The 25,150-nt window shown below is 55.8% G+C and overlaps 1 protein-coding gene across 1 annotated transcript in view; it reads left to right on the plus strand.

Annotated features, from left to right (window-relative positions):
• Window positions 1–25,150, plus strand: part of RYR1 (ryanodine receptor 1 (skeletal)) — a 97,012-nt gene that overhangs the window by 50,936 nt on the left and 20,926 nt on the right. The window contains exons 56-86 of the mRNA XM_012730493.1: window positions 293–408; window positions 1,300–1,367; window positions 1,463–1,584; window positions 2,048–2,097; window positions 2,453–2,513; window positions 2,624–2,862; window positions 4,615–4,696; window positions 5,161–5,291; window positions 5,484–5,816; window positions 6,474–6,714; window positions 7,311–7,398; window positions 7,493–7,585; window positions 8,079–8,093; window positions 9,238–9,408; window positions 10,477–10,536; window positions 10,768–10,905; window positions 11,447–11,559; window positions 11,736–11,832; window positions 12,115–12,221; window positions 13,610–13,661; window positions 13,776–13,844; window positions 14,823–14,922; window positions 15,187–15,266; window positions 15,353–15,429; window positions 15,902–15,975; window positions 16,551–16,568; window positions 17,582–17,662; window positions 21,434–21,522; window positions 21,620–21,748; window positions 21,829–21,933; window positions 24,003–24,084. Coding sequence (XP_012585947.1) covers window positions 293–408; window positions 1,300–1,367; window positions 1,463–1,584; window positions 2,048–2,097; window positions 2,453–2,513; window positions 2,624–2,862; window positions 4,615–4,696; window positions 5,161–5,291; window positions 5,484–5,816; window positions 6,474–6,714; window positions 7,311–7,398; window positions 7,493–7,585; window positions 8,079–8,093; window positions 9,238–9,408; window positions 10,477–10,536; window positions 10,768–10,905; window positions 11,447–11,559; window positions 11,736–11,832; window positions 12,115–12,221; window positions 13,610–13,661; window positions 13,776–13,844; window positions 14,823–14,922; window positions 15,187–15,266; window positions 15,353–15,429; window positions 15,902–15,975; window positions 16,551–16,568; window positions 17,582–17,662; window positions 21,434–21,522; window positions 21,620–21,748; window positions 21,829–21,933; window positions 24,003–24,084 — 3,281 coding nt within the window. The remainder of the gene's footprint in view (window positions 1–292; window positions 409–1,299; window positions 1,368–1,462; window positions 1,585–2,047; window positions 2,098–2,452; window positions 2,514–2,623; window positions 2,863–4,614; window positions 4,697–5,160; window positions 5,292–5,483; window positions 5,817–6,473; window positions 6,715–7,310; window positions 7,399–7,492; window positions 7,586–8,078; window positions 8,094–9,237; window positions 9,409–10,476; window positions 10,537–10,767; window positions 10,906–11,446; window positions 11,560–11,735; window positions 11,833–12,114; window positions 12,222–13,609; window positions 13,662–13,775; window positions 13,845–14,822; window positions 14,923–15,186; window positions 15,267–15,352; window positions 15,430–15,901; window positions 15,976–16,550; window positions 16,569–17,581; window positions 17,663–21,433; window positions 21,523–21,619; window positions 21,749–21,828; window positions 21,934–24,002; window positions 24,085–25,150) is intronic.

Genomic DNA, 25,150 nt, shown 5'->3' on the forward strand with positions numbered 1-25,150 from the left:
GGCCTGGGAAAGGAGGCGTGGCCGGGAAGGGCTTGAGGGGTGGGGCCTGGTTAAGGAGGCGTGGTCAGGGAGGGGCTAAAGGGGGCCTGGGGAGGGAGGCGTGGCCGGGGAGGGGTTTGAGGAGTGGGGCCCGGGAAAGGAGGTGAGTTCAGACAAGGGAGGCGCTAAGGGGTGTGGCCATGGAGATGAGGCAGGTGCTGGGAGAAGCTGGCAACTCCATGGGTGCTGCTGAGGCTGTAAAAGCAGGACCAACCTGTGTCTGGGTGACCCCGCTGGCTGCCTGTTCATACAGAGGCCTGAAGGACATGGAGCTGGACACATCTTCCATCGAGAAAAGGTTCGCCTTTGGCTTCCTGCAGCAGTTGCTGCGCTGGATGGACATTTCCCAGGAGTTCATCGCCCATCTGGGTAGGCAGAGGGCCCTCCCCGTGCCATCCTACCTGCACTGGCGTGCCATCCTACCTGCTCGTGCCTGTCTCCTACCCTCCCTCGTCTGCTAAGGGTGTTGAGAGCAGGCAGTGGACAAGACAGAGGCCTGTGGGCCTGCAGTTTCCGCTCCTGGGGCCATAAGTAACTAACCCCACCGAAGTGCTTGAAGGTGGTCAGCGTTAGGGAGGAAGACCATACTAAAGCCAGCAAGGAGGGCCGGGAGTGTGGGCAGTGGACCAGATGAAAGCATTCCGAGAAGACTTTGAAGCAGCTAGGGAGGACACGTGTGTGTGTTCCAGGCAGAAGAACGGGCCCTGAGGGTCCCGGGAGCAGAGTAAGATGCCTGCACAGCGGGGCAGACGGTGCACCTGGGGGGGTGGCAGGGTCTGCGGGCCACAGCGGGCTTGGGCTCTTACCTGGGGTGAGGCGGCACTGAGAGAGGTAGCGGAGGGCGGGGTTCGCCTGCACCCTCTGCTTGTATGTGGGGCACGTGGAAGAGGCTGAGCAGTGAGCAGATTCCCGGTTTGAGGGCTGAGGCTGTCGGGGTGCTCCGCGGACGCCTCCTATAGACCACTAAGAAAACAGCAGCCCCCTCATACATCTCACCTAGGTCCCCCTCTCCCCTCCCTGCGTGCTTTATCTGCCCTGGGGGCTCTGATCACCCTAACTGGCTGCAGGCCGATTGCTGGTGAAAGATCAGGGAGAGAGGCTGAGCTCAAAGCCACCAGAGGGGAAGTCACACCAAATATTTGCCTCCCAGCATTTCTAACTCTGTCCCTAGAATCCTCCCCAAACCAGAACCAGAGCATGAGCACGCCGAGCCCCCGGCCTTGAGCCCTCCATGACCTCTGTTTGCTCCCCCCTCACCAGAGGCCGTGGTCAGCAGTGGGCGAGTGGAAAAGTCCCCACATGAACAGGAGATCAAATTCTTTGCCAAGGTGAGAAGTGAACCAAGAGCTGGAGGGTCCTGGGATGGGGCGAAGGGTTCCCCAGCCCTTCACCCAGCCCCCCTCCCCACTACCCTCTTCCCCAGATACTGCTCCCCTTGATCAACCAGTACTTCACCAACCACTGCCTCTATTTCCTGTCCACACCGGCCAAAGTGCTGGGCAGTGGTGGCCACGCCTCCAACAAGGAGAAGGAAATGATCACCAGGTAGACTGCCCGTGACCTCTGACCCGGTGCCCCCTGACCTCGCAGATCGTAATCCTGCACCCTTACTTCTGGCCTCAGCCGTGGGTGCTCGCTCCTGGGGCTAGGCCCTGGTCACTACCTGTAGAGGTGACTGAGGGTGGGGATAACCGTCCTGGCGTGTTCGGGGCTGAGGGGCGCCCTAGAACGTGGGGCTGCAGGCAAACTAGGACAAATGGTGCCGTGTCAGAGGCAGGCCAGCCTCCCGTCCCCCAGCGCCCCATCACTGTCTGACCTTCCGCTTGCTCCCTGCACCCCGCCCTCCTGTCTCCTTCATTCCCCCCACCCCCCTCTCCAGGCTCTGTCTCGGGTCTCTCCCTCGCTGTCTTCCTTGTTCCTGCCTCCTCTGGTGGTGCCACTGCTGCTCCTGTCCCCTTGGGGCCTTCACGCCCTGTTTTTCCTGCCCTGTCCCTTTCTCTGTCTTCAGCCTCTTCTGCAAACTTGCTGCTCTTGTGCGTCACCGAGTCTCTCTCTTTGGTAAGTAGCTCTGCTGCCCTGGCCTTTCCTCCTAATCTTCTATCCCCAAACCCACCCTGAAAAAATATGGCCCGGGATTAACCCTCCGTTTGAGCAGCCTTCGCTGTCTTCTTCCTCTGAATCTGAACATGACCGGGGAGGCGCCGGGCCCTGCATTCGTGGAGCCCCAGGCCAGTGAGGGAGACAGACTGGTCACCAGGGACAGCCTGAGGGGTCAGGGATGGGGTGGGGAAGCGCAGGGGCCTTCGGGAGTCAGGTGGAGGTGGGGTGGAGGGAGCGCTGGGTTGGGGGACAGTGGCAGGAGGTGCTGCTCTCGTAGCCCTTCCGTCACCCTGACCTGTGTTCCCTCTCCCAGGGACGGATGCCCCGGCTGTGGTCAACTGTCTCCACATCCTGGCCCGCTCCCTGGACGCCAGGTGGGGCTCCGGGCTGCAGTGCCCGTTCCCACCATGCCAGCTTCTGTTCACTGAGACTTTTGAATCCAGGTTCTCAGATTTGAGAGCTGGTGCGCCTCCCCCCTCCTCAGGACAGTGATGAAGTCAGGCCCCGAGATCGTGAAGGCTGGTCTCCGCTCCTTCTTCGAGAGCGCCTCGGAGGACATAGAGAAGATGGTGGAGAACCTGCGGCTAGGCAAGGTGTCCCAGGCGCGCACGCAGGTGAAGGGCGTGGGCCAGAACATCACCTACACCACCGTGGCCCTGCTGCCCGTCCTCACCACCCTCTTCCAGCACGTCGCCCAGCACCAGTTTGGAGATGACGTCATCTGTAAGAGCTCCTGACCCCGAGGGCCGAGGTCAGGGATGGGTGGGGGGACAGTGCCGCCAGCCCCACCCAGGACCCTCAGGTGGTGGGGTGTGTGGCTTTACTGCTGTAATCCACGCACAGGAGGGTAGGTTACCTACGAATCAACCAGGATATGAGTTCAGCAGCTCTAACTAAACACCCTGCGTCACTGCAGCCCAAACAAGGCAGACGTATGCTTCTTTCTCCATTAACAGCCCCCGTGAGCAGATCATTATGGTAGAAGCCCAGGTTCTCGCCATCTTGTGGCTCTGGCACCTCTGACACGTGGTCGTCATGGGCGTGGCCCAAGAGGACACATATGCATTACCCTTACTCTGGTCAGCAGGAGAGGAGAAACTGCAAAGGGAGCGCTGCAGTTCCTTTCAAGGAACAACCTAGAATGAGCCTGCACCAGTGCTGCTCACACCCATCCCGCTGGCCAGGCCTTAGCACAGGCCGCCTGTCACCTGAGGGAGGCCGGGAAAGTAGCCTTTACTCCAGGAGATTGTGTCCTGCTGAGTGGCAGTGGACTATTGCTAGGAAAGGAGCAAAAGGAGGATAAAAGCAGATGTTGGTAGTCAGTTAGTAGTATCTGCTGGTTTATCATGCCAACTGGCAGTACAGGTGTGACCAGCCTCGGCTCGTGTGACATTGTGCTTTAGGGTGTGACATGCAGCATTAATGAGCCCCAACAAGGTGAAACGCCTGTGGTGGCATGATATTTTGTGTTCAGGTCCTGAAAGGACCTTCCAAGATGTGGGCTGGGAAGGACAGAGGGGCGGCTGGGCGATGCTCGGGCGGCCTAGGAGCTGGGCCACAGAGGGGAGGTGTCCCCGTCCAGGGTGGGCTTTAGGGCCGCGGGCTGTGGGGCAGAGAGTGGAGCCAGCTCTCAGCTCATGGTTTATTTGAAATAAGAGTAGGAAAAGTAGCAAGCAGGTGGGCGGGGTTCTTCCCTGGCTCCACTGTTCCACTTACTCAACAAGTTAAAATCACACAGAAAAGTCAAAAGAGGAGAAAGGTTGACAGTTTGCCTGGTGTGCACCCCCCTTTTACTTGGTGGGGCAAAGTGCTTGCAGGCTTCTTGGTTGAGCTCTGAACGTGAGCTGCACACACGCCCTCACTCCTGGGACTTGGCGTCTCCTGGGCTCGCCACCTTGTGGCTCCCACACACCAGCCTGCTGCACTGCGACCCCCTCAGCCTCACAATATCTCCGATTAAAAAAAAACAGAATCCAGTTAGTTGCGAGGTCTCTGGAGGTTCCCTTCAGTCTAGAAGAGCCCCCTACCCTCTTCCTTTCTGCCTCAGGACTTTTATGGAGCTGATGAGGTTCTTAGCCAGACCTGGGGGCGTTGTGGTGGGGGAGGGGCTGCGGATGACCTAAAATGGTAGTCACAGTTGCGCATGAGTGTTTGCATTTTCTTTCTGGAGTGCTTTGGGCTCATCTGAGAGACCCAGGGCCCCTCTCCCAGGAAAGGACAGCTAGCCCTTCTTGAATGCCTGCTGGGTGCCCTTGCCAGTTGCCCTCAGAGTATTAATTCCTTTGATCCATGCAAAACCCCCCAAGGAAATACTCTAATTATCCCCGCTTTACAGACAGGGAAACTGAGGCAGAGAGCGAGAGAGAAGATGGCAGGCTGGCTACCCAGCCTGGCTGCTCCACACTGTTTGGAGGTGGCGGGGGGAGAGGGCCCTGTGAGGGCTTCCCTGACCCTCACCTTTCTTTCTCCCCACAGTGGATGATGTCCAGGTCTCTTGCTACCGAACGCTGTGCAGTATCTACTCTCTGGGAACCACCAGGAACCCTTATGTGGAAAAGTAAGGAGAGAGCGCCATAGTGCGGGGCTTGAGATGGTCTTGTGGGGGCTTAGGGAGGGGAGCAGCAGGAGATGGGCAAGGGAGCCGTTCCCTGCCTTCGACAACAGTTCAGCACCTGCCGCAGCTGCAGTTCCCCAAAGTGGCCGCGCGAGGGCACTCAAGGGAAGGCCAGCCAGGCAGGAGGGCGCCTCCAGGCCGGCGGTGGGTGGGGCGACACCTGTTGGCCAGGATGCCTAGTTTCTCTTTGATGGGGAACAAGCTTGCCCTGGCAGGGGCACACAGAAGTGAGGGCGGGACTAGGGGTCAGCGCACCGGTAGGGCCTCGGCCCATGGGTGAGAGCGAGAGCGCATTCGCGAACCTGGAAAGGCCACATCGGTGCCCGCAGGTGAAGGGCAGCTCTGTCCAAAGGGTTTTGGGGAGCGGACAGGGCGGCTTGGACGCTGACCAGAGTCCCCGCTTCCAGGTTGCGGCCCGCCCTGGGGGAATGCCTGGCCTGCCTGGCAGCGGCCATGCCCGTGGCGTTCTTGGAGCCCGAGCTGAACGAGTATAACGCCTGCTCGGTGTACACCACCAAGTCTCCCCGGGAGCGAGCCAGTGAGTTGGTGGGGCCGGGGCAGCTGCCACCCAGGGCAGAGCCCACGCTGGAGGTAGTGGGACCCAATCTGAGGTTTCCTGTCGGGATTCCAGCTTGGGGGTGCTCCAGATGGGGAATCCAGCGTTTGTGGGGTGGACATTGGGGCTTGGAGGCGATGGGTTGTCATACTCTGACCCCTCTCTGCACCCCAGTCCTGGGGCTCCCCAACAGTGTGGAGGAGATGTGCCCTGACATCCCGGTGCTGGAACGGCTCATGGCAGACATCGGGGGGCTGGCCGAGTCGGGGGCCCGCTACACGGAGATGCCCCACGTCATTGAGATCACGCTGCCCATGTTGTGCAGCTACCTGCCCCGCTGGTGGGAGCGCGGGCCCGAGGCACCCCCACCAGCCCTGCCTGCCGGGGCGCCCCCACCCTGCACGGCCGTCACCTCCAACCACCTCAACTCCCTGCTGGGGAACATCCTGAGAATCATCGTCAACAACCTGGGCATCGATGAGGCCTCGTGGATGAAGCGGCTCGCGGGTGCGTCTGCCATCGGGGCTCCTGAGGCAGGCGGTGTCCCGGGGCTCAGAGGGAGACCCCTTGGTCTCCTGGGAGCTGGGGGGAGCCACTGTCTCCAGGAGTCGCTGTAAATGAGAATCTCAGGCTCTGAGGATGAGAGTGGATGGATGGGCCAGAGACCGGCAGGCTGGACCCAGAATTTCTGAAACCTTGGGGAGGATTCGGTCAGGGTGGGCTCGGTTAGCAGGCTGAGTTTGTGATGCAGAGGGTCGGGACCAGGGCGAGGTCAGCATCCCCAAGATGGACAGTTAGGGTCAGAGGTCAACAAACGAGTCTTTGTGTCAGCATCAAGTTAGAGATTGGGGCTGGGTTCAGAGGTCAGGATGAAATTAGAAGCCAGAGGTCATGGTCAGAAATCAGGCAACGAGGTAAGTCTGGGTAAGGGCCAGGTCAGAGGTTAAGGACGAGGGCGCGAGGCCACGGACTCGGCTGAGACCCAAGTGTCGGGTCAGAGGCTTGTGTCAGGCTAGAGTCCTAGGTCAGGTCCCGGGTCACGATCGGGATCTTGGCAGAGGTCATGGCCCCAGGACAGGTGTGGAGTTAGGGGGTCAGGAGGTCAGAGGTCTGGTGCTGGGGTTACAGGCTGGCCAGCAGCAGGGCGCCCCTCTGCTCCTACAGTGTTTGCGCAGCCCATCGTGAGCCGGGCGCGGCCCGAGCTCCTGCACACACACTTCATCCCCACCATCGGGCGTCTGCGCAAGCGGGCGGGCAAGGTGGTGGCCGAGGAGGAGCAGCTGCGGCTGGAGGCCAAGGCGGAAGCCGAGGAGGGCGAGCTCCTGGTGCGGGACGAGTTCTCCGTGCTCTGCCGCGACCTGTACGCCCTCTACCCGCTGCTCATCCGCTACGTGGACAACAACAGGTCAGCGCGGCCCCGCACTCCGCTCTGACCTCTGAACCCCAGCATGGCTGGCGAGTCGCCTCCTGACTTGTCGTGAGCGTCCAGTTCCACCCTCTGCCCCTGCCTCCCCCGTGAGGCCCCAGTATCAGGCACGGCGAGCCCCACGTCCCCCCCAGCACAGTCTGTCCAGTTTTGGGGAAAGGCCCCCAGAAAGCAGGTCTTTGAGGAAAGGGCAGGGACCCACCACGTGCCCGCATCTCCCTAAAATCGGCAGCGCCACTTAAAGAGCCGATTGCAGCCTAGTCCAGGGATAGTGAATAAATTTCAACTCCGAAGTCCCATCCGCGCTGAAAAAGATTTGAAGGTGATTGTGACTTGGGTGGGGGGTTGCAGGTGTGTTCACGTGACGGTTCATTGACGCTTCCTTCTATGTGTGTCATTCTTTAATAAAAAGGCTGGAGAAGGAGAAAATACAGGTCAAAAAAAGACGGGTCAGATCCTCCCTAGAAACCCCCCCCCCTTCCACTGGAGTTTCCCTCCCCCCCTTCCACTGGAGTCTCCTGGCTCCCCCTCCTTCCCTGCTCAGCGCCCCTCACCAGCCCGGCCCTTGCCCCCAGGGCACACTGGCTGACGGCACCGGACCCCAGTGCCGAGGAGCTCTTCAGGATGGTGGGCGAGATCTTTATCTACTGGTCCAAGTCCCACGTGAGTCCCCGCCACGGCGCCCACCTCTCTCCAGAACCCCTGCTGGAAGCTGCCCTCCCCCAGCCTGTCTGACCCCTCCCACTGCCCCCCCCAGAACTTTAAGCGTGAGGAGCAGAACTTTGTGGTCCAGAATGAGATCAACAACATGTCCTTTCTGACCGCGGACAACAAGAGCAAAATGGCCAAGGTGTGTGCTTGCTCAGAGAGGAAGACAGTGGGGGGGGGCGGGGAGAGGGGGGACTCCCCAGGGCTTCCTGCTGACCCCTCCTCACCCAGCAGCCTGTCCACCTTGGTCACCCTGCAGCCCAGATAGCAGCCCTCTGGCCCCTTTCTCTCCCTGTCTCCCTCCTCCTCCTGTCTTTCTTTCCTTCCCTCAGCTCTCTCCTCCCTCCTCCCCTTCTCCCTCGTTCTTCCTATTTTTCTTCACTGTCCTCTCTCCTCTTCTTCCTCTCCCCCTTGGCCATTTCTCTCATATCCCCCTTACCCTTCTCAGAACTGCCCTCTCCAGGGTCCTAGAGAGCAAACCCACCCTCCCTGAGTCAAGGTCTGGAAGTGCCCAGCTAGGGGATGCATGTTGGGGTGGGGTGGAGGACTGGGGTGTGGCCAGCTTGGAGCGGCCCGGGGTCCTCTGAGGGACTGGGGTAACCCTTCTTGTCTCTGTCTGCACCCCGGTGAAGCAGGCGGGAGAAGTACAGGTCAGCCCATGTCCCCTTCCGCATGGCTCCTGGCTAACACCCTCTCCCCACCTCTGTGCCTCCATACAACCGCCCCTCGCCCTTGGCTCCCAGTCCCCACCCTCTTCCTCCTTCCTCACCCCTGTCCCCCTGTCCTCACCCTCAACTCTCCTTTCCTTTCCCAACCCTCTGCATTTGGCAATTCAGCTTTTTTTGTTTTTTTAACTTTCGTTAAAAAAAAAAAAAAAAAGGGAAAACAAAAACTCTCAGCTTTCCCCAAAGCACCGAAGCCTCATCGGCGCATCACAGGCTGAGGTCATGAGGAATGGGGATGGAAGAGGCACGCGCATGGTCGGGCTTAAGGCTTGGGCTCTGGAATCAGACGGACTTGGGCCTGAGCCCTGACTTTGGGTGGTCAGCACTGTGACTTGGTCGAGTGTCTTAGCCTCTGCGCCTCGGACGGCACTAGCCCTGGCCCCTGGCCCCCGGCCTCTGCAGAACCGGGGTGGGGCGCTGCATGTGTGACCTCGGCGTGCCGATATTGTGGGCCGGCGTGGATGCAACGGCCGAAGCTTGTCACCCAGGCTTCTCAGTGGCATGACTGGGGAGGCCCTGCCCGCCGGGCTTCACCCAAGGCTCCAGAACACGGCTGTGGGACTCTGTGCCCCGTGTTTCTGCTTCCAGGTCTTTCTGGAACTCTCTTGCATCTTCTGTGTTCCTGTCTCCCTGTCTGTCTCAGCCTCTCGGCCTCTTTTTCTTCCAACCTTTCTTGTCTCTTGGGATTCTTTATGGCTCTGCATCTTTATTTTACTCTTGGGGTCTCAGTTTGGGATGTGAAGTGTGAGGTTGTGCATGCTGTGTGGGGAATGTGGAGGGGCGGAGGTCGTACTGGGAGATGTCATGGGGTTCTGGGAGGAGATGGCCAGAGTTTGAGAAAGGCCTGGAATTTGGGGCAATTTGTGGGGAATTAAATCTGGGATAAAATTTGGGACCTTGGAGTCTGGTAGGGTCTGGGGTCAGCAAGGTCTGGGGTGGAAACTGAGGTCAGGGAGGGGGTGCCTGGTCTCCAGGCTGGAGGCTGGAGTGTGGACAGTGGCCGCAGGTTGCGCTGGCGCCTGGGACCAGGTTGGGACTCAGGATGGTGCTGAGCCCCATGTCCCCACAGTCGGGTGGCTCCGACCAGGAGCGCACCAAGAAGAAGCGCAGAGGGGACCGGTACTCCGTGCAGACGTCACTCATCGTGGCCACGCTCAAGAAGATGCTGCCCATCGGCCTGAACATGTGTGCTCCCACCGACCAGGAGCTCATCACGCTGGCCAAGACCCGCTACGCCCTGGTACCTTCCCAGCCCCATCTGGGGAACCTTCCAGGATTCCAGCCAGCCTCCCACTGAGCCCCCAGGACCCTCGGAGAGCCCGTAGGACCCTACTCAGTTTCTGACCACTCGTGGGGCCCCCAAGAAGCCCTGAGCCTCCCCTAGGATGCCGAGGACTCCACGCTGGTTGCTGCCAGGGCTGTAGGCTCTGGAAATGCCACCAAGACCATGGGCCCCTCTGAATCCCTGGGCCCCCCGCAAGCTCTCGGGCTCACCTTCTCCCTTCAGGGCTCTGCTGCCCACTCCCCCTGGGTTCTGTTGACACACTGTTGAGTCTTCAGAGGTGCTTAGAGACCAGTGAGCACACTGTGGTGCTAAGTAGACCCCCCAGATCCTAATAGTTCCTTTTCCAGGACCATACCCAAACTTTTGAGGTCTCAGATATCCTAAGGATTGAGTCCTCTTGCCCTGAACTGTTTTCAGCCCATCAGGGCCCCAAGAAGGTCTCCCAGAGCCCCAATACCCCTTGTATGGCAAAGTACCCCTAAAGAGTCCTGCCAGGATCTGGCCCCAGGGGTCCTCTTCCCCACCAGGAACCTCCTGAGTCCTAGGACTCAAGGGTACCACAGACTCTTGGACTTGGTCTTTGAGGGTCCCCTCTCCTGGGACACAAAAGAAACACCCACCTGAGTTCCCTTCTTTGGCCTCTGTGGGAGTCCCATCATGGCTCTGTTGATCTGCCTGACCTCCTGGGACCTCTGCTGACCTTGCCAACTCTTCTGACCCCCCACCAACTCTGGTCTTCAAACACTACCTGCCCGTCTCCCATTTACTCCCAGTTCTCCTCTGACAACCTATATTGACCTTTGGGGAGCACCTCTTGTCAGCCCCTTACTCCTCACACTCCCTTCTAATCCTTACTGCTCTGCCCTCCAGCGTCCACTCTGCTTACTCCTGACCACTGTCTCTCCAGCTCCTTTCCCCACACACCTCTCACCAGCTATGGGGGGACAGGCCTAAAAGGGAAAGTTCTGGGGCTCAAGAAGGACTCTGGGCCCTGAGTGACCCAGCCGGTCCATGTCTCCCCAGAAAGACACAGATGAGGAGGTGCGTGAATATCTGCAGAACAACCTTCATCTCCAGGGAAAGGTAAACCTGCTTGATCTGCAGCGGGAGAGGCGCTGTCCACAGTAACAGCAGCGTTGCTTGAGCGCTTGCTGTGCCCAGGCATGAAGGACGGACCTTAACCTGTACTCGCCCACCCTGAGACTCTTCGGGGTTTTGAAAGGGGCAGCCGAGGGCGCTTCGAGAAGCCCAGCTGAGCGAGGGGAAGCTGGCAGGGCAGGTGCCCTCACATGGCCCGATGCCCTTCTTCCTCAGGTCGAAGGCTCCCCCTCGCTGCGCTGGCAGATGGCCCTGTACCGGGGCCTCCCGGGCCGTGAGGAGGACGCTGACGACCCCGAGAAGATTGTACGCAGGGTCCAGGAAGTGTCTGCGGTGCTTTATCATCTGGAGCAGGTGAGTGGGGCCCAGCGCTCTACCTTTGAGTGGTAGGAACTAGGGCTCTGGGCGGGGCAAGGGGCGGGCCCACAATCTGTGGGCGGGGCCTAAGGCTGATTTGGGCTTCTGGGTGGGGTAGGGGTGGGCCTTATAGCTGTGGGCGGGGCATAAGTGGAACCAGGGGTTTAACTTGAGACTAAAATGTAAACTATGTCTGAGGGCTGTTCCTGGTTCTTCACCTTGGGCCTGGGGGTGAGGCCACGGGCAAAACTTTGGGCTTGGGGGTGAGGCCTGGTGGGAACGCCTTGACTCCGTAAACAGGGTTCCGGAGGGGGGCGGTCTTGGGGTTGGGGCGGGGCCTGGGTAGTTGCACTGGGTCTGTGGGCGGGGCCTAGGAGGGAAATTTAGGTCTGGAAGCAGGACCCAAGTCAGAATCCTTACTGATTGAGAAGACAAGGTTTTTTTTGGCCCGTGAGTCGGGTCCAGACAGTTTCTGGTCTGGAATGGGATTCTGGCTGAGGGCAGAGTCCAGGGACATGACAGATTGTCCCGCCCGCAGACTGAGCACCCTTACAAGTCCAAGAAGGCTGTGTGGCACAAACTCTTGTCCAAGCAGCGCCGGAGGGCAGTCGTTGCCTGTTTCCGCATGACTCCCCTGTACAACTTGCCCACGTAAGACCCCCGGGAGAGGAGGGGAGCGCGAGCAGCCTGCCAAAGGGTGGCTGAGAGGCAGGAGGATGGAGTGCCAACACCGTGGGCGCTTGAGGAATGGTTGGGGGGCAAGGGTGCATGGAAACTGAGGGCTTCACAGGAAGGGGGCCTCTGATGCCTCACTCTTTCCCCTGCAGCCACCGGGCTTGTAATATGTTCCTGGAGAGCTACAAGGCCTCCTGGATCTTGACTGAAGACCACAGTTTCGAGGACCGCATGATAGATGACCTTGCAGTGAGCTGGAGTCTGCCCGGGAGTGGGGGGCAGGACTGTTAGGGCTGGGGACAGAGCTGCCCAGTGCACTGCTCCAGGGATGGCCTTCACACTGGTGGAGATGGAAATGGTAGCCGTGAAGTGGGTGGGTGCAGACACAGGGAACAAGAAATAATCCAGGCTACACTTGATCTTAGCCAAAAGGCCGAGAAGCAATAATAACCCAGTCTAGTAAGGCTACAGGGGAAGACAGGCAGGGACTCTGGCAACACCTCCCCAAACCGCCACCTTTCCCCCCACCAGAAAGCTGGGGAGCAGGAGGAAGAAGAGGAAGAGGTGGAAGAGAAGAAGCCAGATCCCCTGCACCAACTGGTCCTGCACTTCAGCCGCACAGCCCTGACTGAGAAGAGGTGAGGCCCCTTCCCGGGTCTGGGAAGGGGCTCCTGGCCCCCACCGCACCCCAGTGACCTCTGGCCCACAGGAAAGACATTCTGAGTCTCAGGCTGGTCACTTCACAAGGACATCTTTTTGAGAATTCATATCACTGACAATATTCATTTAGGCTCTTCTAGAAGACAGTTTCTTGCTAAGAAAAAAAAAAAAGAATGAGTGTATTATGAGGAAGCATTAGTATATTATGGCAGGTTTCCTGCAAATGGAAGTGGGAAAGGCATCTTTTCAAATCCACAGAAAGACTTCATATGGGCTAATGGCAGTCTGGGCACTGAAAAACAGTAATAAGGACTCTGCTGCTGATGATGATAACAGGCCACATCTATCAGGTGCATATTATGTGTCAGGCCTGATGCTTAACTCGATGTACATCATCTCTCACTAAGTCTCCCCTCTCTGAGCTGATTATCAGCTTTTTGTGGGTGAGGAATGGAGGCCCAGGGATTGCTCTTTCTCATGTAGCAAGAAGACAAGAGGAAGGACGTCCCAGATGGGGCAATGGCCCAGTGGCACCGGGAGGGACCCAGGTTCAGCCACACGTTCTGGTCCACCCCTGAGGCCATCAGGCCATTCTTGACCTGACCATGAGCCAGGAAGGAAGAGGGAGAAAGGCTTTCCTTTAAGCAAGACCAAGATCCCCACATCCTAGCCGGAAAGCTCTCCCTGAGGGCTTCTGCACATATGCCATTGGCTAGAAATCTGACTTCAGGCCCCCTCTAGCTGCAAGGGAGACTGGGAAGTTGAGTCCTGTTTTCCCTCCTCTGGGAAAGCAGTGATTCTGGTGTTAGACTCTGCAGGTTTGAGTCCCAGTGTGTGACCTTGACCAAGTAATAGCTTTGTTCCTTACTTCCTCATTTGTCAAATGGGGCTGTTAATAAATCCGCGTAATAGGGTTACTGTGAGAAACAATCTGCTCATATCTACAAAGCATATAGAACAGGGACTGGTACAGGGTAAATACCCAGCCAGTGTTGGTATACTTCTTGTACTATCAAGGAGAAATGGCTGGTCACATTGTCAAGTGGGCCAATGGATGGCCAGATGGCCGCGGAAGCCCAAAGCTTCTATGACACTGTCTTAGCCACCCAGTGGAAAGGCAACACCTGTCCAACAAAATCCCCCAGGCTGAATTCCCCAAACCAGCCTGGATCCCATGGCCCTACTGTGACCAAGCAGATAGAAAACCCTAATTGGCTCAGCGTTGGTCACATGTCCACTCTGGCGATGGACAGTGGCCCTCCTGAGCCACAAGTGTGGGAGAAGTGACGCCCGGGGCAGCCAGGGAAGCTGTTACCAGGTGGCAGCCCTCTCTGCCGGGCCCTGATTGCGCCCACTTACTCTGCAGCAAGCTGGAGGAGGATTACCTGTACATGGCCTATGCGGACATCATGGCAAAGGTGAGGCCCTGGCCCACCCAGCGTGGCTTCCTCCTGCCCAGCGGCAGGGCCTGCTGGGGTGGACCTGGGCGCTGCCTCTGCTAGACACCATCCCCAATGGTGCCTCATCCCCAGAGCTGCCACCTGGAGGAGGGGGAGGAGAATGCCGAAGCTGAAGAGGAGGAGTCTGAGGTTTCCTTTGAGGTAGGTGGGGTCAGCAGGTCCTAGAGGAAAGGGCTGGGGACCCTGACTTGTGTCACATCCCCACTCATTCAGCACTTGAGCACGGAGCAGTGCGCTGGGCCTGCCCTTGTTCCAGGGGGGGATAGGGACCACAGCTGTGAGAGACAGAGGCGGCAGCTGGGCAGTGACAGTGACAGCACAGAGCGTCCCCCATCATGTGAGGGGAGCTCAGATGAAGTGGTCAGAATGAGGTGGCAGAGGCTCAGACTGGGGAGCCAGGGGAGCTGAGGGGACTGTGGGGGGGATTCGGGGGACCAGGAGCACCAGCAAGAGCCCTGACCCAGCCTGGGGAGGGCTCTGTAAAGAAGGCGACGTCTGGACAGGATAAAAGGCGTGTGTCTGTTGAAGAGAAGGGGAAAGGTGTTTCGGGCAGAGGGAACAGCGCGCAAAGCCCATTGAGGAAGTGGACATGCACCTGCCCACCCATTCACTCAGAGTGCTGTACCTGTAAGCTCAGGACGCAGGCACAGTGAAAGGGCTAGCAAAATACGGCTTTAAAGTTTTGCCATATGACAGGATCTGCACGTCTGCACTACTCTGCCAAATAGCGAGGCCTCACGGAGGATCCGGTAGCTGGCGTCACCACACAGCCACGTGCTGCTCACTGGCGGCAGGCCAGGGAGTAGCCACTGCCGCTGGCCTGTGGCCTGGTCCCTTCTGGAAGGACATGTTTCCATGAGAGGGTGGTGACCATACACACGTACTTTGCCTCCTCGTTCAAACGCACTGACATCTGGATTTGTATCCATTGTCCCCTTGGAGTCTGCTCAGCGCAAGTCACAAGTAGGGGACTCCAGTCCCAGGGGGCGGAGGGCGTCCACAGCTGAGGAACGAGCCAGGGGATGTGGCTGGAGCAGGGGGCGCAGGGGTGCGGGGCAGGGCTGCGAGCGGGAGGCGAGGCTGCTTGGCCGGACTCACTGGGCCCTGTGCCTGCCCCAGGAGAAGGAGATGGAGAAGCAGAGGCTCCTGTATCAGCAGGCGCGGCTGCACAACCGCGGGGCTGCGGAGATGGTGCTCCAGATGATCAGCGCCTGCAAAGGTGCCCTGCCCACCCTCTGTTCCTGCAAGCTGTCCCGCTGTTACCGGCCCAGCCCACTTGTTCCCTGGGGACCCGGCGGCAGTCTCTCGTCCCTGCATGTTGGCACGGAAACCCCAGCCCACGCATGCTCCCCTTGCACACTGGCCTCACACTCCCTCACCCCTGCACGCACACCCTTGACCGCGCCTCCCCTCCCTGCTCTCACCTCCGCTGAGCTGGTCCGCAAACTAAGTGCACCATCTTTCACCCCACCCGCCCCTCCAGGAGAGACGGGCGCCATGGTGTCCTCCACCCTGAAGCTGGGCATCTCCATCCTGAATGGAGGCAATGCCAATGTGCAACAGGTAGCGGCGGAAGGGACTCGGGCACTGGGCTCCCGGGTGGGAGCTGCCTGGGCCTCCTACTTGCCCTCTCTTCCCCACCCCTGCAGAAAATGCTGGATTATCTGAAGGACAAGAAGGAAGTTGGCTTCTTCCAGAGTATCCAGGCGTTGATGCAGACGTGCAGGTGAGTGTAACAGCCTTTCCCATCGCCCGTGGGTGTGGTTGTGCCCATTCCTGGGAGCCCACTGGCTAGCGTTCTGCTCTCTTAGCTCCAGGAACAGAGACCCGGGCACCAGCTCAGAACAGGGAGTTCACGGCAGTTCCCTGGGCATCAGAGGGGCTGTGTACGGGGCCAGACAGCTGGACCGGGAGGGCCGGGGAACCCCAGGGGCACAGGCTGTCTCTGATGACCCTCTGACTGTGGCCCCCTACTGCCCACCTTTGCTCTGATGTCAGTCCCCCCGCAAGGGCCCCCCTGAGTTTGAGCTGATGGTTTCTGTTTCCCGACTCCACTGCTGCTGCTTCCTCTGCCTTTGGCTCATCTGTGTGTTTGCCCCACCCACGCCCCAGCCCACCCATCTCAGGGGCTGCCGCACTCCAGGAGCGAGGGGGGCAGAGGCCTCATTAGGTCTCCCCGCTGTCTTTCCTTCCCGCAGCGTCCTGGATCTCAACGCCTTCGAGAGGCAGAACAAGGCAGAGGGGCTGGGCATGGTGAATGAAGACGGAACTGGTGAGGCCCCCTGGGGCTTCCCTCCCCGGACACCCTGGCCCTTCAGGAGTCCCCCCAACACTTCCCAGCGCTCCCTTGCTTCCAGACAGTCTTCTCCCCAAGCACACCCCAGCTTCCTCCCCTGCAGTGGCCCGGTCCTCCACAGCTCCCTCCCTGCGGTCCACGGTCCACGGGCATCCCAGTCTCCTGTCTCCTCTCACCCATGGCGCCCCTCCCTCCACAGCCCCAAGTCTCCCGCCCTGAAGCCCTGATCCCCCGATCCCCTGATGGCTGTCCTCTCATTAATGTGCCTAATCCGGGTTAATCACGTCTCCTCTTTGCCGTGTTGTGATGTGTCTAACTTTTCTGCTCCGGTCCTCGCCTCCGCCTCTCCTCCTCTCTCTCTCTCTCCTTGCTTTTCTTCCCCTTTCCTCTCACTCCTGCTCTCTCCCGTTTCCTTGCTGCTCTTTCTCTGTCTGTGTCTTCGTCCCTGACTGTGTTACCGGGTGTTTTTCTGTCTGTCTGTCTGTGTCCTTCCGTCTCTCTTCTTCCCTCTTTTCTCCTGCTTCCTCTTCCCATCCTGTTGGCTGCCCCAGTCATCAACCGCCAGAACGGTAATTTCCCAGCCTTGCCCCTTGCTGTGCTGCTGCCACCCCTTCCCTCTAGCCCCCAGGCCCCCCCCACCCCGGGCTGAGGATCTGGGGTCTGCAGGAAGGGAGGACCCCCTCAGGGGTGCACCATGCCTGCAGAAAGTCTTGAGACCAGAGACCAAGATTCTGGTCTCAGATTAGCTACTAACAACACACGAGACTATGATAGACTATAAACCTCAGTCGCCTGAGTGTAAGCTAGAAGCTGGAGAAGATGGCAGAGCTCCCCTCCAGCTGCACAGCTCAGACTTCCAGCCCAGATTCCCAGTCTTGGGGCGGGTGACCCCCCACTCCCTCCTACCCTCCTCTCTAAGGCCTGACCCTGATTGGTTGGGTCTGAGCTCCCACCCATCACTGGATTGGCTGCCCCCAGCACCCACTGTGATCAGTGTGCCCCCCACCCTGCGCCTGCTCTGGCTGGCCCATTCCCGGCTCCCTCCCTCCCTCCACACAGAGGGAGCCCCCTTCAGGTGCCTGTTCTGGTTGGCTCCTGTTCACAAGCCTCCCTCTGTTCCTCCCAGACTGGCTGCTCTCAAGGCCTCTGAGCCAGTTGCCTGGCTTTCAGTCCCATTCCCAGTCCTTCCTGCCCTAGGCCTTTGCATGAACGTGACTCCACCTCCCATAATCCATTAACCCCCCTGCAGCCCTGGAGGGGACTGAGGGAGATGCCAGCTGCCTGCGCCTGCTGGGTCCGCAGACACACGTGGGGACATCAGCGGGGAAACTGATGTAAAGACACTTGAGGCTCCAGATTCATGACTCAGGGCGCCTCTGGTCTCCAGGGACCCCTGGTGTCATGGATGCCGGTGACTCACAGCGTCTTTGACGTGGTGGTGGCTGCCCTTCCTGCGTCCCCGTGCCTTTGCGCATGCGGGTGCTGGGTGCCTGTGGGTGCCGTGTGCATGAGCCTCGTGCATGCTGTGCTGTGTCCTGGTGCATCTGACTCTTTCTGGGCCCTGCCCCCATCTTCTACCCAGGAGAGAAGGTCATGGCCGATGATGAATTCACCCAAGACCTATTCCGATTCCTGCAGTTGCTCTGTGAAGGGCACAATAATGGTGAGGAGGAGGGGTGTGCTGGGTGGAGAGCAGGTGGAGGACTGGGGTCGCCTGGGAGGGTGGCCTGAGTTCATCTCCAGCCCTTACCACCTCTTACCAGCGTGTCCTCCCCACCCACCCAGGCCCATCCTCAACCCCGCTGTCCATCTCCCCTTACTCTCAGGCAGGGTCAAGCTCTGTCCACTGACCTTCCTCAGTCTCTCCTGGATTTCTGAAGCCCAGTCACTTTGCCATGCTTTTCCCTCCTCTGGCCAGTCCAGGTCTACACAAGCAACTTGCCCAAGCCTGATCTGTCAAACATCTAATCGCCCAGTGAGCAATTAGCTGCAGGCTACTTTCCCACAGGCTCTTGCAGCAGCTGCCAAGCACAGTAAATATGGTGAATTTCTATACTTTGGGTCTAGAGAGGCAGATGGCACAAGCTTACGATGACTCCGCTAGAATCCCTCATTAATTTTGCTTATAGAGGAAGGTCTGCAGATTCCTCCCTAGCTTATCCAAGCGTTTTCTCTCTCTTTGGTTCAAGCTCAGGCAATTTAACCAGATCCAGGGTGACACAATAGGTCAAATGCACCATTGGTGCGAAAGTACAAACTCATGGAGCACGAAGCTTACGACATTAAGGGGACAGTCACAAATGTGTACCACAACATTCTACCTGACGTCATTTCCTATCACAGACACATCCAGCCTCAGGGTTGTGGTTTCAATGCTTAGCAGGTGATCATAAAACCACAGACTGCCCAGAAATTAACTTTTATGACAAAAATTGGAGTCATTATAAATCTACCTCCCCTAAAACCTGCACCCCACCTAGCTAGTGTCTTTTAAGGTAACTGCTTGCTGCAGCTCTTCCCATCCTCACTCTTCAACAAAAGGTTAAGCGTGACCCATTGTTTCGCATTACCAAAGTTCTGTGTCTGCAGCCAGTTTTTCCTGGAGGTGTCCTTCATACCTTGGTGCTGTGTGAGTAGGGTTCTCGTTTGATTTAATTAAGGCAGAATCTGTCTTTGGGATTTAAGGTGAATGTTACACCCTGGGCCTATGAATTTTTGGAAATGAGAATATTCTCTGGGGAACAATTTCTATCCTGTCACCAAACTTAACCTGCACATCCTCTACCTAAATTCATGGACTCATTCACTGGTCTCGCCAAATAATTAAGATGCCTTCCAAATCTTAGATGCCTTGCTTCTATGTCTTGAGTATTCAGTGCTAATCATAGGTATAGAATGTGTCTTACTGTCTTCACACTGTGTTCTCAGTCGAGAGTTCTGCATAGGAAGAGGGAAGGGCCATTAACCATTTACACATCTGGTCTAAATGCTGTGTTGTTCCTTTAAAGGAAAACAAAAGAGTTAGAAAATGGGCTTGATAAGAAAACATTTGTTCATAAAATCATAAATATATATATATGTGTGTGTATATGAATACACACACACATATATATATTATATCTATAGTGTTTATAATGTTAAACCAGGTAAAATGGACATTTAGCCTGATACAGGAACATGAAGGATCACAGGGAGGTCGGGTGAAAAGGCAAACTTTGGGGGGCAGAACCCTTCAAAGACTGCTGCAGCCTGCCCATGCAACTTGACCTTGCTACGCACGTTAAAAGAGCTTGATTGGAGTCTGCCTCTCTTGCCTCAGTAGTTAGATGAATTGATCTTTTGGCAAATAGGTCCACAGAGGTGGTTCTCAAACCAAGAGCTAAGAAACACAGCCTTGTTAAAATCCAGACTTCTGGGTCCCACCCAAAATTTTCTGATTTAATCGTTCTGGGGTGGAATCCAGGAGTTTGCAATTTTAACAATTTCCCAAGAGTCTGCAGCTGCTATTTTGGGACCCCACACATTGAGAAGCATTGCCCCAAAGAAAAGCTCTTAACCTCAGCACCGTCTTTAAGACAGTAAACAATTCTAGAGCTTGCCTCTACCTGGCGCTCCCTCAATTCTTTCTGTGCGCTGTGTTAAAACCTCACAGCAGCTCTACCACATAGGGTCTGTTGTGGTCCCCAGAGTCCATGAGGTTCAGTAACATACCTGAGCACACAAGCCGGAACTTACCCAGCCAATTTTTACTTTCAAATCTCAGCTCAGAGTCCCCTCCTCCAGGAAGTCTTCCCTGACCACCCAGGCTGAGTCAGGTAGCTCCTGTGGGTTCCTCCAGCCCTGAGTTTCCCACCTCACGACCTGCCTGATCTGCTCAGTATTTCCCACCCGCACCCCCGTTTACCCATGAATAGTGCTTTATTGTTTGTGTAGAAGCAGAAAGAATGGCCTCATAACCCCACATACCCACACTCAGCTCTAAGTCACTGGCTTTCTGCCGTAGAACTGCGTTTTTCAAATAAGGGCAACCAACTCATTCTGAATCCGTTTATGGCAGGGGTTCTTTTAAAATTTATTATTATTATTCTTTAAAGATTTATTTATTTATGCATACAAGAGCTAAGGTACAGGCCACAGGTGCGGGGGTGATAGGATTCTCCAGAGACAGAGTGGGGAGCAGAACAGGAGGATGGAGTGAAATACACTGCTGAGGGGAGCAGTGGGCCGGTTGGGAGAGGTCTGCTGTGCCCTGTGGGCTAACTCCCCAGCAGGCCCAGGCCTTGAAGGTGGGCCTTCGTAGTGACAGAGCTGAGAATTAGCCCCCTTTTACCCCCCCATCCTAATTTAATTGCTCTGAGATAGGGCCTGAGCAGTAGCATTTTTATTTTTTACTCCCAGCCACTCTTGATTTTTATCTTCCAGAACTGAGATTTTTATTTTATTATATTTATTTTTCTACTCCAACCCCTTAACCCAGCACTGGGATAAACTTCCGGGTGATTCTAATGTGCAGCCCAGGCAAGAGGTTGACAGCTACCAGTACTTCAAATTAAGCGGGCTGAGGTAACAGTTCTTTTATAGTCAGTTAGAGTAATAAGGGCATACCGTGTGCATGGCATACGGTAGGGACATGTGAGATTTCTGTTTCAGGTATGTGTGGCTATAACTTCAGATTAAAGCCATGTTCTCGGTCTCAATGTAAAATGGATTTTCCTGACATAAGTTGCAGTCAAGAAAGGCTGAGAAATGACTGCATGGTATAGAAACTCCTCAAAGGAGTTTGTTTTTACAAGGAGGGACTTTGTTTTTACAATTTCAAAAAAAAATTTTTTTTTACTGCTGTATCCCCAGGGCCTTTTTAGAGTAGTGTCTGGCACATAGTAAATGTGCAACCAAATTGCTGTACCAAAAAATAGGTGCTCTCTCTTCATCTGCCATCCACAAACAATATGCTCCATAGATATAATTTGAATAAATAAATGAAAAAAGATAACCCATGCCTATCTCTGGCTTTTGGTGGTGCTCGGTAAATAATTTGAAAATATGAACAAATATTTGAAAAGGGAAAGATAGAAAACATCCTCCATCTCAAGCACATAGGAGGCATGCCGCACATTTCTGGGAGCAAATGGAGGGCTGATGCTCCCCGTTTCCCTGCTGTATTGTAGTTGTTCAATAAATACTCTTTGGAAAGATATGATGAATAAGTGACTCCACCACTCTGGCTCGTAATAGGCAGCTACAGCTAGCCATTACCTAAATAAACGATCCTTCCGCTTCCGCTGGCATGCATAAGGTACTCGATGAAGTTATTAAATAATAGAATGATGGTATCCCTCTGGCTTACCAAAGGCACTCATCAATAAATGATCCTCTCCCCACTTCCTTTAGTACAGGATAGATGATCCACGAATGACTTGTCATTTCTTGCCAGATTTCCAAAATTACCTACGGACGCAGACAGGGAACACGACCACTATCAATATCATCATCTGCACAGTGGACTACCTCCTGCGGCTACAGGTGAGGCTGGGGGGAGGGGTGCCAGGTATGACCTGGGTGGGGATCTGTAGGGACACGCTTGGCCCCAGCACCCCCCTGAACCCGGTCGGTCCCCCAGGAGTCCATCAGCGACTTCTACTGGTACTACTCCGGCAAGGATGTCATCGAGGAGCAGGGCAAGAGGAACTTTTCCAAAGCCATGTCCGTGGCTAAACAGGTGTTCAACAGCCTCACGGAGTACATCCAGGTAGGACCAGCCGCTGGCGCGGAGAGGGGCTGGCCCGCGCCCGCGCCCAGCCAGGCGCTCAAGCCGCTCTCGGCCCGCAGGGCCCCTGCACCGGGAACCAGCAGAGCCTGGCGCACAGCCGCCTCTGGGACGCCGTGGTAGGATTCCTGCACGTGTTCGCTCACATGATGATGAAGCTCGCTCAGGTCTGGACCCCTCTCGCTCCCATCCCGCCTGCTCCGGGGCAGCCCCCAACTGGCCCTAGCCCCAGCCTGGCCCCGAGCCAGTCAGACCCGCAGACTGTCCCGCGGCGCGGCCGAGACTTCCCTCCGGATTGGCTGTCGCCTGACCCCGTCGACTCTGCCCCCACCTGTCGGCTGGTGTCGCGTCCGAACGTGCGCGCGGCTGACTTTCGGGCCCCGCCCCTGGGGCCCCGCCCCAGCCCCGGCGCTGCTCTGTGATTGGCTATTTCCTGCCGGCGGCCCTCTCGGATTCGCACGATCCTGGGGAAGGGGCGGGGCAGGCTTCTAGTGCAGGGCCCGCTCCAGGAGTGTTTTCTTTATTCTGCCTGCGGCAGATGAGGCCCCTCCCGGGCACCCATGACGTAAGGTCCCTGTCGATCCTACCTCCCACTTCTGGAACGCTTGCGCCCCCTTGCCCCACCACCCCTTGTCAGTGCAGCCTTGTCAGTGTCTCGCGAACACTTTTCTCCATTTGCTGCGCTTCGGTCTGGTAAACAGACTCAGCCTGATCATATCCACAGCACCAGGGCTCACCATCCGAGGGGCCACCAGCCCCATCCTACACTTCACAGATGTACCGTATTTATTACGATGATTTTCCAGCAGATGGCAGTAAACTGTTCTGCATATCATAATTTCCCAGGAGGAAGTCTTGAGGAAGAGGAGCCTTTTCTAATTTGCTCAGAGGTGCCACAGTGATTAGCCATACCCTGTCAGGTGCTCTGTGACTTTTTGAAAGGATCTGAATTTACAACACACTTCTGTGTACTCTCAAAACTTTAGAGAACACTTCTTAGTGTAGAATTACAACTCTTGCTCATTCATCAGTTGTGGTCTCAGGCTAGAAACCCATCGCAAAGTGGTAGCTTAAGGGGCAAAAAAGACTATAGCTTCACAGTCAGCAGAAACGTCTTTTGGTCTGACTTCCTGGTCAAGTCGGCTATCTTCACAGGCTGGGAAAATAGCGCCCTGGCCCTCCAGCAGCCCCTAGTAGCTCCAGGGACGAAGCCCCCTCTTTCATCAGCGCCTCTGGAAAAGACCTTTGATGCCCTCCTATTGTACAACTGGGTCGCATGCCCACCCCTGAGCTGTGACTGTGGCTAGGGGAAAGAAGAAGACTGTGGTTGGACAGATCCACTCATAGAGCCACCCCTCGAACCAGGGCTTAGCTCCGCTCTGAGAGTGGAGCTTCTAAGCAAAGCAAAAGCCTGGGTCATGGATCTTGAGATCCAAGCAGGTTAGGTACAGAACACAGAGCTTTGGACCTTTGGAAATGTGCTAGGAACTCCAGAACATCACGACCCTACAGCCAGTCCTGGGTACAGACAGAAGACTTGCATCCCATCTCCTTCCCTTGTCTTCATTTTTTTAAGGAAGAACCATATGGTAGAACCCACTTTGTGGGTCAGATGAGCAAATATTGGCAATTTGATGTAGCTCAATGTGATATTAAGAGTGACCATACGCACACGTTTGCTTTGGGAGCTCCTGCAGCCTACATGAGACATTGTGACACCGGAGGAAATGTCCCCGCACTGCCCCCCCACTTTACCAGAAGCATGTGGCTATCTCCTCCAGCCTTCTTCCTGAAGCCTGTGTCCCTCTTTTTCCATCACACATTCATTCAACAAATGTATCAAATACCAGGCACGGTGCTGACATTCATTCCTTCCCCGACCTGTGTCTCTATCCTCTGTTTGCCCCTGTCTCTACCTCTCTCTGCTCCAGATGGGGCTTTGGGGCTCTCTAAGCTCCAGACTCCTCCCATTCCTCCTTGTCTGCCAGCCTTTGCTCCCACACATCACCTATTAGCTCTGCTCCCCCTCAAACACCACCCCCACCCCCACAATCGTGTTTCTCTGCCCCTTCCCCTGCTTCCGAGGAACATGTCTGGACTCGGGTCCCCTCGGAGGTAAGAGGGAAGAAAAGGAGTCCTAGTTCTGTCGGGTGGATGAGGAAGGGCTGAAGCTGCAGAGGTGGGGGAGGCATCTCTGCAGCCCGGTCCTCACAAGGCTGGGGTTTGGGATTTCTAGGACTCAAGTCAGATCGAGCTATTGAAGGAGCTGCTGGATCTACAGAAGGACATGGTGGTGATGCTGCTGTCGCTGCTCGAAGGTGAGAACCAGTGGATGGGGTCAGGGAAGGGCACAACGGTGTAGACAAGTCTGAGAATGACCTACTGAACCCTGGGGGACCCTAACCTTCAACATTATGTGGGGATCTGTATAAAAAAGTTCCAGTAACAAGCTCAGCAAACCCTCACTGAGCACTTAACATGTGCCAGGCTCTGACTGTACACATTTACTGACTCCCCAGAGAAATGTTAATAAGATGGGTGGCTTGGCTACTTTTATTTATGTATTTACTTGGTAGTTATTTATTTTGCTAACAGACATATCCCAAACTTAGTGATTTAAAATAAACATAAATCAAAATTCTTTACTAATTAATAAACAATTTTACTAGTAGATAAGGGACCTTTACTATAGCAGTTCATAAAGATGGTGTTCTTTTATATAGCTGTATAGTACTCCATTGTGTAGGTGTGCAGTGATTTATTTAATTATACTTCTGTTGATATTGAAAGTTTAAAAACATGTTTTTCTATTTTTTAAAGAGGTGCAGGGGCGTGAGAATGAAGGATTCACCAGACAGAGTGGGGAGCAGAATAGGCAGATTCATTGAAAAACACCACTAAGGGGACCAGTGGGCGAGACAAGAAAGGTCTGCTCTACCATATGTGGATTAGCTCCCTGGATGGGGATCAAACTCAGGCTTCTGTGACAAGAATATGATAGTGCTGAGAATTAATCCCTATGCCACCAACAATATGTTGCTATTATAAACAATATTGCAATGAATGAACCTCTTAGAACATTGGGTTTTTTTTTTTTTTTTGCAACTAGTCATTTGCTTTTAAAAATCAGATGATTCTTTAAGTATCATATTTCCAGCTATCCTTGATATTTGAAAGATTTGGTGACACTAGGTCCGCATTCTCACATAGCAAAAATCAGCTTGACTAGATGAAGTAATTGGATTATATCATCATTAAATCTCCTCACTTTAATGACTGCACTGAGTATGTAAGAGAATGTTTTTGTCTTATAAGACATAAAAATGAAAATGTTTAGGGGTTACTGTCAGCAACTTACTCTCAAGGGTTCAGGAAAACAAAGGG

This window comes from Condylura cristata, unplaced genomic scaffold (assembly GCF_000260355.1).
Source record: "Condylura cristata isolate star-nosed mole 26May11 unplaced genomic scaffold, ConCri1.0 scaffold00028, whole genome shotgun sequence".
NCBI classification, from domain to species: Eukaryota; Metazoa; Chordata; class Mammalia; order Eulipotyphla; family Talpidae; genus Condylura; species Condylura cristata.